The sequence below is a fragment of the Emydura macquarii genome, unplaced genomic scaffold (assembly GCF_026122565.2).
Source record: "Emydura macquarii macquarii isolate MOO-44397 ecotype Brisbane River unplaced genomic scaffold, CSIRO-AGI_Emac_v2 contig_2897, whole genome shotgun sequence".
NCBI classification, from domain to species: Eukaryota; Metazoa; Chordata; order Testudines; family Chelidae; genus Emydura; species Emydura macquarii.
In genome coordinates, this window is record NW_027133034.1 from 49595182 (window position 1) to 49614077 (window position 18896).

General features: G+C 42.7%; 1 protein-coding gene across 3 annotated transcripts; it reads left to right on the plus strand.

Moving 5' to 3' along the window:
* Positions 1 to 11362: 11362 nt before the first annotated feature.
* Positions 11363 to 17877, plus strand: S100Z (S100 calcium binding protein Z). Of its 3 annotated transcripts, XM_067568605.1 has the most exons (4): positions 11363 to 11386; positions 13690 to 13779; positions 14347 to 14504; positions 16562 to 17877. In XM_067568605.1, exons 1-4 carry the CDS (start codon positions 11368 to 11370, stop codon positions 16730 to 16732), a joined length of 438 nt encoding a protein of 145 aa, XP_067424706.1. In that variant the 5' UTR covers positions 11363 to 11367; the 3' UTR covers positions 16733 to 17877. The 3 variants fall into 3 exon arrangements, with proteins under 3 accessions (XP_067424706.1, XP_067424708.1, XP_067424707.1); XM_067568607.1 differs by lacking the exons at positions 11363 to 11386; positions 13690 to 13779 and adding an exon at positions 13854 to 13917; XM_067568606.1 differs by lacking the exons at positions 11363 to 11386; positions 13690 to 13779 and adding an exon at positions 13902 to 13971.
* The last annotated feature ends 1019 nt before the right edge of the window (positions 17878 to 18896 follow it).

Consider the following 18896-nt stretch of genomic DNA (forward strand, 5'->3'; position numbering starts at 1 on the left):
GCTGCAGAAACCCCTTTACACACAGAGGATGCTGCAAAGGACACAGGCTGCTCACAGTGTAGTGGCCTGGTTTACAATGGGAATTTCAGCCATTGGTGTTGAGCTACCCCTAGTGTAGAGAGACAAAAGTGCTGGAAGGGATACAGCAGGGATAAACTGCACCAGTGCAAATTGTAGTTTATAATTACTATGCTGGTCTATGCTAGGAGTTTTCGCTGTTTGTGAAACTCCGCAGTGGGGCTGTCCACTGATGGATGTAACTGGTGCAAATCCCCACCATAGACAAGGCCTGATGTGTGGAATGGATTCTGCTCTTGTCAATAGGTTAGGCAGGCCTGGCGTGTGCTTGCCTTCCTCCAACAACTACCCATGCTGCTCGCCAGCATCCCCTCACAGTCATTTACTGTTTAAATTGTACTGTTAGCTAAATTTAAAATAAAATTAACTAAACAACTACCAATGTCTGGAAGTAATAAAGTGAATGCAGTAGAAAAAACACTCAATCACTTTGTTTTATGGTGCAACCCTTCCACGCTCCTTTGTATTTTGACCAGAGGTTGTAAGCTCTTGGAGACTCGGGCCTTGTCTTCTTGCATGTTTGTAAAGTGCCATGCATGTTCCCAACTATTGGGAGGCACGAGCCACTTGTAAAAGAAAGGAGGGGGGGTTTGACTTACACAAAGCATGACAGTACTTTGGCCTGGCCTGCACTACGGGGTTAGGTTGACATAAGCTGCCTTGCCTTGACGTACCTGTGGAAGTGTCTTCACTTACGGTTGGCTCCCATCGCCATAAGTATCCCTCTACACCCACTTAATAACATCACCACGCCGAGACGCAGTGAGTCACGGTCGATGTAGTTAGGTCGACAGTGTCAGTGTCAGTGTAGACACTGTGTTGCTTACGTTGACTGTTACTGGCTTTCAGGAGCTGTCCCACAATGCCCCACACTGACAATACAATCGATACACGTGCTTCTGGTGAGGACGTGCAGCCCCGACACAGGGAGTCAAGTGGGTGCACCCACAAGTGGTTTAATAACTGCCGAGGCTAGAGGCTGATGTAGGTTAGGTTGACGTAATTTTACATTGTAGACATAGTCTTGGACCCCTTGGTATTTACGAGCTACAGACAAAACTGTTGCCAACTAAGGCTGCTCTTGTTTACTGAGGGCTTGTCTACAATTACAATGCTACAGCTGCCCTGGTGGAGCTGCGCCACTGTAGCGCTCAGTGAAGACGCTCCCTAGGTTGATGGGAGAGCGTCTCTTGCCAGCGTAGGTACTCCCGTCGACAGAGTGCTGTCTACAATGGGGGTGAGGTGGGTATAACTACATCGCTGGGGTGTGGATTTGCCATACCCCTGAGGGACGTAGTTATACCGACATAAGTTGGTAGTATAGACCTAGCCTGAAAGAGGCTTCACAAGGTTTGAAATGCCACATATTGTATTCATCATGCTCAGCCTATGGTGCCTATGCATTCATATATAATCTTTGAACAAGAAGATTAGAAGAACGTCATTGAATAAATCCCAGTTTTTTCACACAGAAAGCCTAGGTCCTAGCTTTAATGTGCACTGTGATTGCATTGCAAGGGAAGAGCTATGAGTTCTTGACAGGCCAAGTTCTTTAGAGCCAGCCATCTGCAGAACTTGATTGAAAGTAGCTCACCTGCTATGCTGTGCCACACTATGCAGTGTATTCTAGACCATAGTGAGAGAATAGCATGTTAACTATAGCTTCATGTTTTGGAAAACAGTTCAAAAGGGCTGACAGTCAGGCTCGACCCTACAAAGGCTCCCTCTTCTGTTTGTAGATGGTATTGCATGTCCTTTTAAACAAGTGGCCAAATAAATAACAACTTAATTCAATTTTTTCCTAGGTTTGGGCAGATAGTTTAGTTTTGTAATTCCCACATTTATATACTCACACACACACGGGGCTGCAAAAGGAGAATAATTTAACAAATGTTAGCTAAATGTAGTATCTTTATTAAGATTTGGGGTCAGAGAGCCATGCTGACTCAGGGAGGTGTAAACTGTTCTTGGATCATCAAGGGAGCATTTGGGCCAGGATTTTTAGTCAATGTTTCAGTCTCTCCATTAGTTTCTTTGCTTTCAGTCTGTCTTTAGACTGAAAAACCTTCAAAAGTACGTTTATTTGAAGAAGAAGATATTTCATAGAATCATAGAAGATTAGGGATAGAAGGGAACCACAGGAGGTCATCTAGTCCAACCCCCTGCTCAAAGCAGGACTAACCTCAGCTAAATCATCCCAGCCAGGGCTTTGTCAAGCCGCAGCATAAAAACCTCTAAAGATGGAGATTCCACCACCTCCCTAGGTAACCCATTCCAGTGCTTCACCACCCTCCTAGTGAAAAAGTTTTTCCTAATATCCAATCTAGACCTCCCCCACTGCAATTTGAGACCGTTGCTCCTTGTTCTGTCATCTGCCACCACCGAGAACAGCCTAGCTCCATCCTCCCTGGAACCCCCTTTCAGGTAGTTGAAGGCTGCTATCAAATTTCTTCTCTTTTGCAGACTAAACAAGCCTATTTCCCTCAGTCTCTCCTCATAAACCATGTGCTCCAGTCCCCTAATCATTTTTGTTGCTTTCCGCTGGACTCTCTCCAACTTCTCCACGTCCTTTTTGTAGTGGGGGGCCCAAAACTGGACACAATACTCCAAATGCGGCCTCACCAATGCCAAATAGAGAGGAATAATCACTTCCCTCGATATGCTGGCAATGCTCCTACTAATGCAGCCCAATATGCTATTAGCCTTCTTGGCAACCAGGGCACACTGCTGACTCATATCCAGCTTCTTATCCACGGTAACCTGCAGGTCCTTTTCTGCAGAACTGCTGCTTAGCTCGTCGGTCCCCAGTCTATAGCTGTGCATGGGATTCTTCCGTCCTAAGTGCAGGACTCTGCACTTATCCTTGTTGAACCTCATCAGATTCCTTTTGGCCCAATCCTCCAATTTGTCTAGATCCCTCTGTATCCTATCCGTACCTTCCAGGGTATCTACCACTCCCCCTAGCTTAGTGTCATCTGCAAACGTGCTGAGGGTGCAATCTACCCCATCCTCCAAATCATTAATGAAGATGTTGAACAAAACCAGCCCCAGGACCAACCACTGGGGCACTCCGCTTGTTACCGGCTGCCAGCTAGACATGGAGTCATTGATCACTGCTCGTTGAGCCCTATGCTCTAGCCAGTTCTCTATCCATTTTATAGTCCATTCATCCAACCCATACTTCTTTAACTTGCTGATAAGAATACTTCTTTGCTGATAAGAATATTTCTTTGATTACTATTATTCTTTATAAATATTCACAGTTCTTGCTATTATCTCCGATTCTCTGAAACAGTGTGATGTGCAGAAAGCTTCCTCAGTGATAAATTTTGTTACCAGTACAAATTCCACACTGACACAGATGTATGAAAATGTCTGTTTTTGGAAATGTGCAATCATTCTGTAAAATGTTTCAGTTGTAATTGTGTGACAATTTACCAGAGCCATTTCACCAATATAAATAGCTCTTTGTGCTGAAGAAATTAGAAGTAGGCATGCCCTAAATTAACTACTTTTCACCGTATTGTTCTGCTGGAAGGTAGTAATGGTTTCCATAAAGTGAGTTTTAGATCTATAGACTTGGTTAAAGCTAACTTGGTTAGAGCTGATGGGTGTACTAACCACCCTTCTTTCAGGCTAAATGGAAAGAGCAATTAAACCCCTTTATGTAGTGAGATAGCTGGAAACTATAGAAGCCACCACCCCAGGCAATGGACCAGATGCCAAGGCCCGATCTGAAGCTAAGCAGTTTCCTGACTGTAAATTCAGGGGTTGGGGGGTTATATAGCAATCTGTTTGTGTGTTAGGAGCAGAAAGTGAGGAGAAAAGCAAACAGACAGTAGAGAAGCAGTTGCGAGTGTGGCCTTGGCTTGGAAACAGAGAGAGAACTCTCTGAGAACAGAACACTCTAGAAAGGAGGCTTACAGATTTCTGAACAAGGAAACTACTTATTGTTTGTCTCTGCTGAGTTAAGGGAAACACAGGACTTTGCATACATTCTTTGTAAATAAACAGGATTGCACCAAAGAAGTACCTGACTAGTATGATGCTAACAGAGCAGGTGCCAGCTCATGCCAGAGCCCCAGGCCAGTTCACTTGTATATTAGCTCATAGTGATTGTTATAAGAGCATATTTGGTGTTTAAACTTCATGAAAACTAGTGGGATGTTACATGTATTGTTTTCACTTATCTGTATCATATTATAATGTAGTAGCAAATATTTACATTGTGTCTATCCCTGTAACTAAATAACCCATCAAATGAGAAAGAAGTCTTGTGGAATGCAGATGAAGCACTTTTACAGTAATATGCTAATTTCAAAGCAAGTGATCACTGTGTGTGATGATCGGCGGTCAAAGACTGAAAATGCGTTCCTCATGCTCCGTCATCAAAGGAAAAGTCCATGTGGGCAGTGACCCTGGCAGCATGTTTTCTGTGACAAGAAGCTATAAGTATGGATTCAAGGAAAGAACCTGGAGCGCCTGGCTGTTTGGACTCTGACAGGGATTGGTACCAGATGCAAAGCGGAGATTCCCTAGAGACAATCTGCGTACCTGGAAAAGACTTTTGGGAAACCATAAGTTTATTACATCACTGCCACCATTTGGAATTACAAATTGTGACTACCTGTGTATATGGTTTACCTGATTTAACTGCTCAATAACTCTCACTTCCTTTTCTTAGCTAATAAACCTTTAATTATTTTACTATAGAATTGGCTACCAGCATTGTCTTTGGTGTAAGTGCTGAAGTACCAATTGATCTGGGTTAAGTGACTGGGCTCTTGGGAGTGGAAACCAGGGGTGCTAGAACTAGGGGTGCTGTGGTGTGGCAGCACCACCTGCCTTGAAGTGATTTCCATCAAATACAGGTTTACAGTTTTGTTCAATGTCAGTTTGGGGTGTCTGCCTTGTATTCTGACAGCCTAACCTGAGGTAGGCACTCACAGCTGTGAGCCACTATGACGACTAGTATCATCATTTTTTTCCTCCTAACAGAAATATCTTGCAAGGCCCCAAATATGGGATAAGTACTCAGGTTAAAGGGGCACCAACGCTCTGTCACTCCCGCTGCTCCCCCAACAATACCAGTCTCATCCACTCATTTGTGAGTAGCTCATAAACATTGTATCTTCCATGGTGACCCTTAGATGTGGAACTACCTCCATGAACTGAGCCGTTAGGCCACTACTCTCTCCTCCTCCAAAGCCATCTCCGTAGCTACTTCTGTAACAAATCAGACAATGATCAGAGTGAAGGGTGGATGGGGATAGCTGGCACTGATATTTGCAAATGTTTTATTATATTACAGACCATGCATCACTTGCAGGATTGGTTTCCTACTCTAGACCCAACTCCTGAGAAAGTGCTGTCTCCTACGTTCACAAGTCTCTCCATACCGGGCGACAGTTTCATTGTTCTGGTGGAGCACAGTTAGCAAGAGTGGTCACGATCATTGAGAGGCACCTATCAGGCCCTAGTCTGGGCCTGCCAAAACAAAGACAGAGGCCTTGAACTGGACTCTGTATTCAGAAGGGAGCCAGTGTTGTGAAAGGAGTGGCAGGGTGATCGATATAGTCACACTGACCTAGGTTGCTGAACAGAAGAGCAGTTGCATATTTTACCAGCCGAAGTGTTTTCATTCCCATATATAATGAATCAGAGAATGAAAGAAATGTTGGGCTTGGAGGGACCTCATCTAATCCATGTCCCTACACTGCGGCATGAGCATCCCTAGATCATCCCTGAGCCTGGCAGTTACTAACATTTATGGTCTAGTTTAGCACTGTCAGAGCCAATTCAACACAGAAGTGCTGCCTCCTTAAGTTATAATGCTACAGCTTCTCTCCCCAGGTCTTGAGAACAACTCAGCTACAGCAGTCTGAGGCCTAGGTCAAAACCCAAAAGCAGCTTTCTAACTGGGGACATTAGCCTTAAATAATGCCTGGAGCTGGCCATGCCAGGAGTGCAGGGCACACAGCTCTTGCACAAAATATACGCTGTGAACTTCTGGTAGTGGTCTCTGGCTCCCACTGGTATAATGGTATAATGCCTGGAGCTGGCCATGCCAGGAGTGCAGGGCACACAGCTATTGCACAAAATATACTCTGTGAACTTCTGGTAGTGGTCTCTGGCTCCCACTGGTATGGCCAAAGTGACCAGCAGCAGCACCTGAAGTGTTCCAGCAGAAACCTTTCTTGTTGAGCATTCACCTTGGCTTCCCTATTCAGGAACGGACTGGAAAATGATGCTGGCTCCCAAGGACTTATGGGAGTTTCTCTAGGGAACAATGGGTGTTTGACATCGTCCCCTACAATTCGCTGGAGCTCCTACAAGAGCTGTCAAAATCCCCCCAAAGCCACTAATCCATGGGTCTGGGCTGGGCATTGTGGGCTGTGTGCCCAGAGAGCAGTATAACCCCGACAGTGTGGTACAGTGCATGTATGGATACAGAAGGATTTGAAACCAAAACAGTGTTACAGGAATACGCTCTATCTGTAAGTACTGCAGTTACCTAATAGATAAGGTGCTAGTAGATGGCGCTCAAGATAACTTGTTGGGCACTGCAAATGGCTTCTTCCTCTGGCTGCTCTTAACAGCATTGTTCACGTGGACACATGGCATTGCTGTCACTAACGCTGGTGCTGTCCAATTGCTTCAGTTACCTATAGTTCAGTTTTGTAGTGCAGATGCACAATGTCAGAGCACCGGCAATCATAACGGCAATGGGTATACTTGTGTATAGTTGCAAATTCTTTTGTGTGTGTACCCATGGTTTGTTACACACTTGCCGTGGAGTTGTCTTTATAGTTGTTGTCTACATTAGACTTTTTGGAAAAATCGCTTACTGATGTGGTATCACTGATGCAGTTCCATCAATCTTAACATTGGTTGAAGCTCTAGCGTAGAACAGACACTTGCATTTTAACTACCATGTTGTCTAGACCTGCTCTGACCACATGGCCCTCTGGGATGGAATTTAAAAGATGCACATTGGAACTGGAGGTGATTCCGCAGCACAATTAAGGGATAATAATATAATATAATTAAGAATAATTTCGTCTTATTGCTGTTCTTTGCTCTCTCTCCCTACATGCTCTGGTGCTGGTGTGAAATGCTTTTGGTCTCTGTTTTCTTCACCCTGGGGAAGTTTGGGTTAAGTTCTTCAGAACCACGTATTTGCACAGCCTAGGGCTATGTGCTTGACTTTCACTAATGGAATGCACAGCCTGGATTCAGCAAAGCTGGTGTTTACATCCCATTGATTTAAATTGTCTTCAATGATATTTAAGCATCTGATTAAATTCTTTGCTGAACCAGGCCTTAGTAATCTGTGGGCAATAGACATTTCCTCTCTTATTTTTATCCATGATATTTGTTCTTTTGCTTGTTATGGCAAATACAAACCTCTTAGAATAATGAAGCCTATTGACAATACAAAACAAAGCAACATCTGTGTTACCTCGAGCAAATCAGACAGAAGCTTTAAACACTTTCAGCCGCCGCCCCTCAGGCAGTGTAAAGTCTGGCAGCCGTAACTTGGTGAGCAGTAGCATTTCTTCAACAGGACACTAAGGGGCAGCCGTGTACCAAAAGAAATGATTCCCAACAGTTGTATATGCACCGAGTGAAAGCTGATTTTCACACTATTTTATATAGCAATATAATATTGGCATTATATGGAAATAGGCAATGATGCCAATCTTAACACGCTCCCTCTCATGCACCCTTTGGGCAGTATTTATTGCTGCTCATGGATAGAGGTCAGGTCCGTTTGTTTGTCACCGCTGGACTGGACCTTTTCAACTCACAGACCCAGAGACTGAAGGCAGACGCCACCAAAAATGCAGCTAATTCAAAATGGCCACCTTGCTTCTTCCATCAAATAACATATGCTAACAGTGCTTTATGATTTACACTCACTCCCCATTCAATGTTGAAGTGGCCTTCTCTGCACAGCCCTCTCCCCGTGGAGCTCATCTCTCCCAGAAACCATTGTTGTTACTAATTATATTACAGCAAAAACAACGAGAGTCCTGTAGCACTTTAAAGACTAACAAATTTCTGCAGGCATAAGCTTTCGTGGGCTGCAACCCCTCTGGAACTTTTCTCAATTATATTACAGTAGCACCTAGAGGCTCAACAGGGATCCTGAGCCCTGTATCTACACATAGGTAGAGACAGTGCCTTACCTGGATAGCTTACAGTCTAAATAGACAAGACAAATAAAAGCTGGGAGAAAGGAAGGATTATTATCACCATGTTACACACAGAGAACTGAGGCACAGGCAGATTAAATGACTTGACAAAGGTCATACAGGAAATCTGTGGAAGAGCCAGGGAGTGAACCCAGCTCTCCTGAGTCCCAGTCAACTGGTTTAACCAGAAGCACCTTCTTCTTGGGCAAAATCTCAGTCAGGGTGTGTAAAGGGACTACCTCTTTTTGCAGAGCAATGAAATACCACTGAAGGGGTTTTAAAGGGGCCTAATCCTACAAGGTGCTGAATATCATTGGCGAGGCGCTGAGCACCCATGACTCCTGCTGGAATCCATGGAGGTTGGCAGATGCTTATCAGTTTGCAGCATTGGGCCGTAGAACACTTCATTATTTATTTATTCAGAGCTAATGACTGTGCCGTGCTCATGTATGAGTATGCAAGGTGGGGCAGGCACACGTAGCCTTTTCTCCCTCCTTGCCCCAGTCAAGCACAGTTGCAATCTCTTGATTGCACAGGAATTGCTCCATGTTAGCTGACATAACCATGTTGGTAAAACCCCTGGTGTAGACACAGCCATGCAGACGGAAGTGTGTCATTCAGGGAGAGATGGTCCAGCTGTGCTGGTAGAACTCCTTCTGTCCGCTTACACTGCAGCTCCAGTAGGGGGGCTTTGCAAGCATAGTTATATAGTATAGCTCTATCCACAAAGCATCTGTAGTGTAAATAAGCCCTCCACTCACAATCCCCTGCCTCCCCTCCCCCCGCACCTACTAGTGGAACTGGCCAGCCACATTGAAGAATGCATACTCCACCGTTCTCAGGGTGGAATAGTGGGCATGCTCCCGGTGTGCCTGCAGTGGGGTGGTTTCTGGCATGCATGGTGTCTTCCAGAGTTCACAAAGAACCTCAACGCTGGGCTGTGCCTTAATGGCATAGTCTGACCCTATGTATGAAAGCCTTGGATGAGATGAAGCAATTGGGCATTAATGGGGATTAGGAGAAATGTTTACTCCCCCCACACACGACACACACACACACACACACACAAACAGACACACACAGAGAGCAAGCTGTTTACAATTCACGTGAGTTTGAAGCAGGGTGAAACAAGAGTCAGTTAGAATTAGCACTCTGAAAGGATGGGTTTGTCTTGTCAATGAGTGGATTGCCCACAAAGGAAATGACTGTCTTGGCCTGGTCTGGAAGGTGGTGGAATGCCAAGTGCTAATGGCAACTTGAACTGCCAAAGCCTAGTGGCAGGGTCTCCGGTTCCAGACGGAAAGCGAGGTACTTCAGGGCTATGTAACTGGACTCCTCACTGAAAAGTAGAAAGAGCTAGCTGTATGCGGAGGCCTTGCCTACGCTGGGTATTTTGCACCAGTTGGTGTAGATGTGTTGGTGGGTGTGGCCACCTTGGGCGTAATGTTGCTGTATACCAGATAAAGGTACCTGACTGACAAATTCCAGAGTCGAACTGAGTTTTTGGGAAGCGAGTGGAAGAGGATCGTGGTGAATCCTAACATTCCCTTATCCCAGGGGGAAGTAGGCCATTCCTGGCCCATGCCAAGAGCACGGTGCTTCTTCTGCCGCCACAGCTCCAAGATGCTAGCCAGCATGTTGTGGGGAAGCAAGCGGACCCAAGACTTCACCCATTACATGCCCCTAACCAGCCACCCTGCCTACCTGTGTGGAAGGGGGAGGAGTGGCCCCACAAAGACGGGTTGTCCCCCAGGCTGGGGCCCACCACGTATGTAGCCCACACAGAAGAGTAAAGGAGTGCCTTATGCCCCCTGATATTGTTGCGCAAGTGTGTAGGACAAGGGACAATTTTCGCCTATGTGAGTAGCCCCATTGAAGTCAGATGGGCTATTTGTGCAGTAAGATACTAGCCAGCATGAATAAAGGTGACAGAAGCTGGCCCTATATGGTGGGTCGATTCACACTATTCACACCATACAATATGAAAACACGGCTAACCTTGCCATTACACCTTGGACAGCAATGGGTTTTATAGGGTGCATTTCCCTATTCAGGTGCAGGATCAAGCAGCTCTGCATTAACAGCTGTGGGGAGGAGTGCAGAGCTGGGACTGTCTGAAAGCAGCAAACACAGAAAATGTCTTCAGTGCTTGAGCTATAGTAGCTAAGCCAGCAGATCAGGCTGTGTTTAATTTTGCTTCTGATTATTAGGTCAGGAAGTTGAGAGAAAGTTTGGTCATCAACTCTGAAGGGAATTTATATAGGGCCCGATCCCACTGGGAGCTTTTCCATTGACTTCAATGGGCTGTTGTTAGCTAGCAAGATACAATATAGCCTGTATTAAAACAGAGCATGTAATGCAGCTTGAAAGGAAGGTGAAAGAAATTCATTGATTTCCATTCATTTGGGGGTAACCACATAATTCTCTAGGGCCCGATCCTGAATGGTGCCAAACATCCTCCCCTGTCCTTGAAACCAGCTGGACAGGGAGGGTGCTTAGCATCCTCCAGGGTTCCGATAACAGAGGAGCCGAGTGAAATCAGGACAGTTTCTTGCAAAACAAATGAAAAGAATCTCTTGACACAGCTGATCTTGCTACTAAAAACAAGCCAGACCCACAGAATAAAGGCTTTCTTGGACAATTAGCTAAAGTGAAGGAGTCAGCATACTGGAAGGGGCTATGCAGATTATATCATTGTATACATTATTGAGCTGATGTGGTGGAAAAGACAGATATAAGTTTCTTTCTTGTGTCCTGAGGATGGGGGCACTGAAAGTTTATACCTCTCATCTGAAAGTTAGACCTATTGCTTTCTCTGCTTAGCTAATTGAAGTTACAATGTTCAGTAGCTGGATGGTGAATGTGGTTCAGAGAGCTGCAGGCTGAATTATATATATGACTGTGGATGTGCCATAGTTTTCAGTACCCTTCATTTGTGGATTCAGCAGTTTTTAACTTAGGCTGTTTATTGAAGAGCCTTATTCAGGTATTTTTATTTGTCTTGTTTAATGAACATTTCTGAGCAATGGAGTAGGTATTAGTGACCACGGGAAGCTACAACCCTGAATGGCCCTGGCTGCTTCAGATCCTTATGTACCATATCAACAGTGGTGAGTAAATAGAATGATCCTCTAGTCACAGTACCCAGATTTATGACTGAGGGCTGTGTAACAATGTCACTAGAGTGCAAGGCTGCCTCCCAGTAGCACCCTATGGGTGTTAGTCACCCCAAAAGGGAGAGCAAGGGGAGGGGAGCACATGCTGCATTCCCTGCCTGGGTATAGTACAGGGTCAGAGCCCTCTGCACACTAGGTGCCTCCCAGAATCCCTGCTGGGATGGGGCACCTCTGTGAGTCCTCCCCATTCTGGGTCTTTGCCTAATAAGCACAACTGAGCCCCATATGTTTGCATTGATTTTTCAACAATCAGAACAGGCTCGGGAGCACCTTACCCTGATGGAGTTCTTGCCCTGATGGCGAAGGAAGCAGACAGATAAGGAATGAGATCTATCTATCAAGATGCTTATGTGGCCCCATCATTGTAGTATCTGAGTGCCTCACGCCTATTTAAAATAGACATGGCAATAACAATCTGTCTCTATTTCTTCCTAGTCTGTAGGAGAAACAGATTTATACATAGCATTTCTGTTTGCTTGCTTGTTTACATTTGTGTGTGAGAGAGAGAGAGAGAGAGAGAGGAAGAAGTTAGTGAAGGAAACTAAAAGAAAGAAATGAGTTTTGTATTTAGTTCTGAAAGCAGTGAGGGCCTGTGGTCAATTTTCTCTTGTGGGGGTGAGTTGCATAGGGCAGGTCATGCTCCTGTACAAGCTCTGTCTTCCACACCCACAAGCCTCACCCTGCTAGTCAGCAGTGTCATGGTTCCAGTGGAACGTAGCTGTCATGAGAGGTCCTGGTCACAGAAGGAGAGGCAATTCTTTGGTAGCTAGAGCAAATCCAATGGAGGGCTTTGATTATCAGGACGGAGATGCAGAATTGGGCTCTGTATTCATTGGGGAGCCAGACCAGAGAGAGGAGCTCAGTGATGATGTGTTCATGGCAACCTGTGTTGCTAAGTAGATAGGCTGCTGAATTTGGTATCATTTGGAGCTTTTCAGGGTGTTTGGCTTCGTTCTTAGGTATGGGGAGAGAGACAGGAAAAGAATGTCGTACAGGGAGAGAATACCCACTAGACATTGGGGTGAATGGGAAAATAGGGAGATAAAACATGTTCCCGAACTCTGAGGACTGGTAGCAGGAGATTCTTGCTGGAGGGTCCATGACTCTTAATTTCACTTCCCTCTTTGGTTTGACAAAGACCAAGACAAGGCTATTGACCTGCGGAGCAGACTGCAGGACTCATCTATAAATTTATTCAGCCCTTTATGTAAGAGAGGTGATCTGGTTTTTTCCTGAGTGCATTCATCCCATGATGAGGACCTTATCCAGCAAGGGTCAGATTCATAACGGCATCTAGACTCCTAAAGATGCAGATAGGTGCGTAGAGGGATTTCAGGGAATGAGGCACCGAAATGTATTTGAGTATCTGGGCCCCAGGCACTTTTGGAAATCTCACTAGGCATCTATTTGCCTCTTGATGTACCTAAATATCTTTCGTGGGCAGAAACCCACATCGTCAGATGCACCGGACGAAGTGGGTTTCTGCCCACGAAAGCTTATGCCCAAATAAATTTGTTAGTCTTTAAAGTGCCACAGAACTCTCATTGTTTTGCTGAAAACAGACTAACACGGCTACCCCTCTGGAACTAAATATCTTTGCAAATCTGGCCCCAAATGCCCAGACATTAAGGTTTGCAGCTCTAGAAATGAACATAGGTTAGATTAGACTAAATTGTGGTTTGGCTTGGAGGGAGTTATTTTGAGTTGACTTTTGTCATTGTCACTGTTTTCTAATTTTGATCTTCACATGGGCCCATTTTTAAAAGGTCAAACAATAAAAGAACAAATATTTTGCAGGTACCATTTCCAGCACTTCTGCTGCTTTCAGTGAATTTTTAGGTGACATATTCATAGTGAAAAAAAGTATTGTTACCATTCCAGAAAAGCGTGCTTGTGTCTGTGTGTCTAGATACTGATAAAGCACTCAATCACTATAGTACACAGGTGTGTGTCCATGTGTTTTAGAAATAAGGTGGCAATTAGCTAATGTTCCCTGTGTGAATTTTCTTGATAACATTTCATTTAATCTGTAAAATTGATAAGTCTCAGTTTTTGCTATGTGAAATTGCTTGTGACGTTCCTGTTATCTTTATCTTCATTATGGCTTTGTAAGATCTCTCCTTAGGTTTAAGCAAAGCATTATTTCCCCTTCACCTGAGTTCTATTTTTAGTTATTTTCCCAGTCCTCTGCTTCCTAGCAACTAATTATATTTCCACCCTTTTCTGTTTTAATGAAGGGATTGCTCTTCTCCTCCTCAGCGAATGCTCAGTGAAGCCAGCCCCCAGAAGGCCACATGGGGACAGAAGCTCACACCTGTTCCTTCCAGGTAACTTAAAAAAACCCAAAACAGTATGATCCAATAAATTGAAAGTTAATGCTCCAACACTTGAATCTGCTATCATTGGTGATTTCTTGCTGACCATCAGGGAAATTGGTGTGCTATGGTGGAGCCCTCAGTATAAATGTATGTACGATTTAGCTATCATTACCAGTTGACAATACACTTTTGGCTGAACAGGTAAGAGATAATGTACTTCTATCATATGCTTTCTTTATGCCTGTGGTTTCAACTTGCTGTACAAATGGTCTCCTGTTGATCATAGTAGCTTTGCAAACAATTCAGTACTGGATGCACAGTAGAGTTTTCATTTAACCCTTCACATTTATTTTCCAGATCTAATCTATGATGTCTACAGTACTATGTTTTGTTTTAATATCCAAGTCTAGTGGTGTAAACAACCATTCAATTGTATGGATCACATGAATACACGTTTTCAGTATTTATGACAACTTCTGTTTTACAGCTACTCCAGGTAGTTCTCCATCTCCTCAGATGCTTGAGTTCTATCTGATTCATGTACAGTACCAATTATTTTTGTTCTCTGTCCTGTAGCTGTTCCACTCCCCAAGATGCCTACACAGCTGGAGAATGCTATGGACACCTTGATCAAGATTTTTCACCATTACTCAGGCAAAGAAGGGGACAAATACAAACTGAATAAAGGAGAACTCAAACAGCTCCTTACCAGTGAACTCACTGACTTCCTTTCAGTAAGAGGCAGTTTCTACATTTCTTTAAATTAAGGTTTAGTGAGTGAGGGAAATAGCTAGTGAAGCTGTTGAAGGACTCTGGAACAGCATATCCTTATATAATCAAGTCTGTGCCGACAGCATCTAAACTATACAATCAAATGACAGCTGTGTTTGTGGAGCCAAAGAGAAAGCGTTAATATCAAGTGTCTTGTTTGTCAAGTTTGCTTTGAACCACCAGTCGCATATGATGAAAACCACATAGTTCACTGTATATTCACCAATTATTCAGCTGTGTGTTTGAACATCCATGCCAAGTGCAATCTAGAAATAGTAGGAAAAAAGATCTAGTTAAATCAGATTTAAATCAATTTAGTTAAAACTGTGTGTAGTGTAGACCAGCCCTCAGCATAATTGGATACAATACAGGTATATAGTCTCAGGAGGAGAGAGAATGTTGGAAGTGTAGTGAATGGAAATGACTCTGCAGTCCCAAACATACACAGACTGATTGCGATCAGCACTGGGAATGTTTGATGCTCTTTAAGGGCTTCTTCAAGCTTACAGTTGAATGGTACACATTTGTACACAGATTTATGGGCAATCCTGTATGTTCTAAATACAGCTCCCTATCTGTACTACACAGGTATTGCTGAGAAGAGCGTTCACAATCAATGCTGATTTGAATTTATTTATGCACACCTGTTATGTTCTTAAATCATACAAACTGAAATTCTCATGGAATCTGATACATAATTAATTTCCTGTATTTTAGTAATCCTAACAATTTTGTGGTTTTAAACACCAACAGCAGGATTTTTTTTTATAATCAATTTATGAAATGTCTTGGACTAGATTTTCTTTTTAATCCTGTCTATTGATTTAATATGGGAAGATTCTGCTGCCCACACTCTTACTGATTAGGACTTGAACTTGCTAAGTGAGGTGCTACCAATCATGACAAAAAAAGGCATTATCTGGCCCTATATAAATAATCTCTTGAAATTATAAATAGAAGTTTAAAAAAAACCCAAATAGCATTAATATAGTTGATATTTTAAAATAGACAGAATGGGCCAAATTTTCATTCAGCAGCTCCACAAATATGATTGCTTCATTTAAGTGCCTGTTTGGTGCTGAGTTCTTTTGAAAACCTGGCCCTATGCTGTTAACACTGTTAATCCTGATATACTGACACGTAAATGAAAATTTCACGCAGCTCTTATTTTTAACTTTTACAACATATTGAAAGAATTGATGCTACTTAAACTTTTAGCACATTACTGGATTGTATTATGTTATATAAGAACTATACTTTCAAGATGTGATAGTTAAGTCATTTTCTTACTAAACTGAGTACAAATTCAAGACATTGGAATAGTTAAAGATACAGTAAATGTAAAAAAGGAATTACTCCAGTGCTTGTGGGTCTAGTGTGTGTACCTTCAAGAAAATGAAAAACACTTTAAACCTGTAATACAAATAATGTCCAGATAGATTATATTTAGGATTGAAAGGATTAGATTCTTATCAGTAAATGTTGGTAAGCATTGATTTCACTGCACACATACAAACTGAAGAAAATTATTTCCATTGATAATAATCAAAATGTTCAGATAGGCATAGTAAGAAAAATGCTGTTTGAGAATTTATAAGAGTTTGATTTAAGGATGTTTCCTTGGGATTTTTTGACATGTGATGTTGACAATTTGTGTTTTAACAGTTATAAATCTCTAACTTTTTGAATATCAACATCTACTATCATTCAATAATTATTGCCTGACCCTCTCCATAATTTCCCATACCTGTGAAAATTTAAATTGATACACATAGAAAAAAATGCTTAGAAACCATAATTATGCACAACTGTAAAAATGTAAATAGACAAAAATACTTTAAAATAAATGGAAATTGGTCAAATTATATATATCTATATCGATATAATCTATATTGATATAGATATATAGATATATGTGAAAATTGAATTCTGCCAAGCCTAGCTATATTTAAGAAACATCAAACTACAGGTCAACAAATCAGGGTTTTTTTTAAATATCCTTTTCTTTTTTTCTTTCTAGTGCCAAAAGGATCTTCAGCTGGTTGATAAGATCATGAAAGATCTGGATACCAATAAAGACAATGAAGTAGATTTTAATGAATTTGTCATTTTGGTTGCTGCTTTGACTGTAGCATGCAATGATTTCTTCGAGGAACAACTAAAGCAAAAGGAAATTGGAAATGATGAGTAAATTAATCACTCAGACACAAATGTAATTAAATCATGTTTAGTTAGCACTCAACAGAATTTTGTGGCTACAAACTGTGTCGTGTTAATGTTATTTAATCCTAAAGAGCAGGTTGTCAGCTGATGTAAAGCAGCAGGACTCTGCTGACTTCAGCGGACCTACCTCAATTTACGCCACCTGAGAATCTGGCCCTAAGTATCTTCCAAGATTTATTTTCTGCTTTTGCATCATGCATTTATCAGAGGCAAGAACTCCAGATGACAGTTCACTTGAATGAGTTCCTGAGTTTTCACCCTTCCTACCTTCATTCACCCCTTCTTCACCCATCTACCTTTACCATCTCCCACATCTGAAGTGCTGCCCCCTCCACTGGCATGCATCCCATAGGAAACTCCAATCTGCTGCCTGATTTTTATTGAATTATTCAAACAGAAAATTTTCCTGATGAAAAATGAAGTTTTGTTGAAAAGTAAATTTTATTGGGAGGAGGGTTGGAAAATTTCATTTGACACAATTTTTTAATGGAAAACTTTGGAATGAAATGTAATGAAAACTTTCATGTTGTTTTGAACTGAATGTTCAATTAAATTTTGAATTGTGCTGTTGAAAACTCAAAATTTTTGGCAGGCAAAAAAGGGTGATTTTTTGACCAACTCTGCTTAGTTTGGGCCACCTTCTTCTCTGTTTTCATTTCTCAAGCCCAGCCTTCACTTGCACTGATAGGCTGCAATCACTCCATCCTCCCATCCATTTGGACAGAATGCATGGCTGCCTAACCTCGCCCAGGTTCACTTTGATTGTGTTCATACCGCTCTGTTCAACCTCTTCCCTCAGCATAAAGGACTTCATTTATAGGATACATTATTTAAATAAATAAATAGAGGACTTTGTCAACCAATTGCTTATAGGCGGCATGGAAGAAGTAGGTCTTCAGTGGAGATGTAAATGAGGCCATATCATGATTCTGTTTTCTTTGTGCTGCATCATTAAATGGGAGGACTCTTTGCAGGCCTGCTGCAGGGGAGGGCAGTTGTTGTGGTGGGAGGATCTTGCCAGGGAGAGGAGACACTTTGTTTTTGACCTCATAGAGACTTTAAATTTGCTTCTTCTTCCTTCATTGTTTTCCTCAGTCTACAATAAAAGGTATCTGGCTTGATAGTGCATGATTTGCTCTTGTGTATGGGAAAAAAGTCATTTCAGATACTGTCTGGCAGGGCATGACCTAAGACTGGAGTAATTGACTTATCTCTATCTCCCCAACCCTCAAACACCTTTCGATAGTGATTATACTATTTGTACTACATAATAGATCATTACTGTATCATAAGCCCTTAACAAAGCATCATTCCATAATCCAGGAGAGCATCACCAGCCATGTCTAGGAGCAGTTGTCAGCTCCAGAAGAAGAAGTCTGTCACCACCAGATGTCATGTCATGCAATGCTGGAGGCTGTCCAATAGTAGCAGAAGCCGAATGTGCCGCCTCTCTTTGCAATGTGTTTAGCTATGCGTTGACTGACATTTATATAGCATTCACCGAGGATTCACTGTGGGTGAGTGGCAAAAAGAAAAAAAGTGTCTACTGATTTTTTTCAATTTTGGTCTCAGGTCTTTCATGCCCCTTGATTTACATGTCAGTTTCACTTTCAATGAGAGCACAGTGACAGCTGGGAAGCATTATCTGGAAAATCAAGGTGTGATGGTTCTTGAGGTACCCAAGGCTGAGAGTCAGCTTGTTCCCCCCTGCCACCTCCTGTGAAAGGAAGACTTGCATATGCTTAAATGGGTGTCAGCTCCCTGACAACGTCAGCACGTTAGCTACTCAAGCCCTTTCCTCTGGGCTAGGTCAGCCCTTACTTTGCCTTGCAGGTTAACAACTAGTGAACCCCGGTCTCCGAGCCCCTTTGAAGCATTCCTCTGTACTGTCCAGCCCCTTATCCACTGAACTCTCTCAGAAATATTAAATCTGCTACCCTAATGGGAACAGTGTAACATGCCAGCCTGTAGGATTCAACTCAGGATCAGCTCCTTGTATAATACCACAGCACTGTTTTATATATCTAATAGGCACTGATAAGTTTATTATCAAAGATGCAAGAGATAGCAAGTAAGGATTATGGAAACAAGGGGTTATGTATAAAACAAAATCATTACATGTTTTCCAGAGA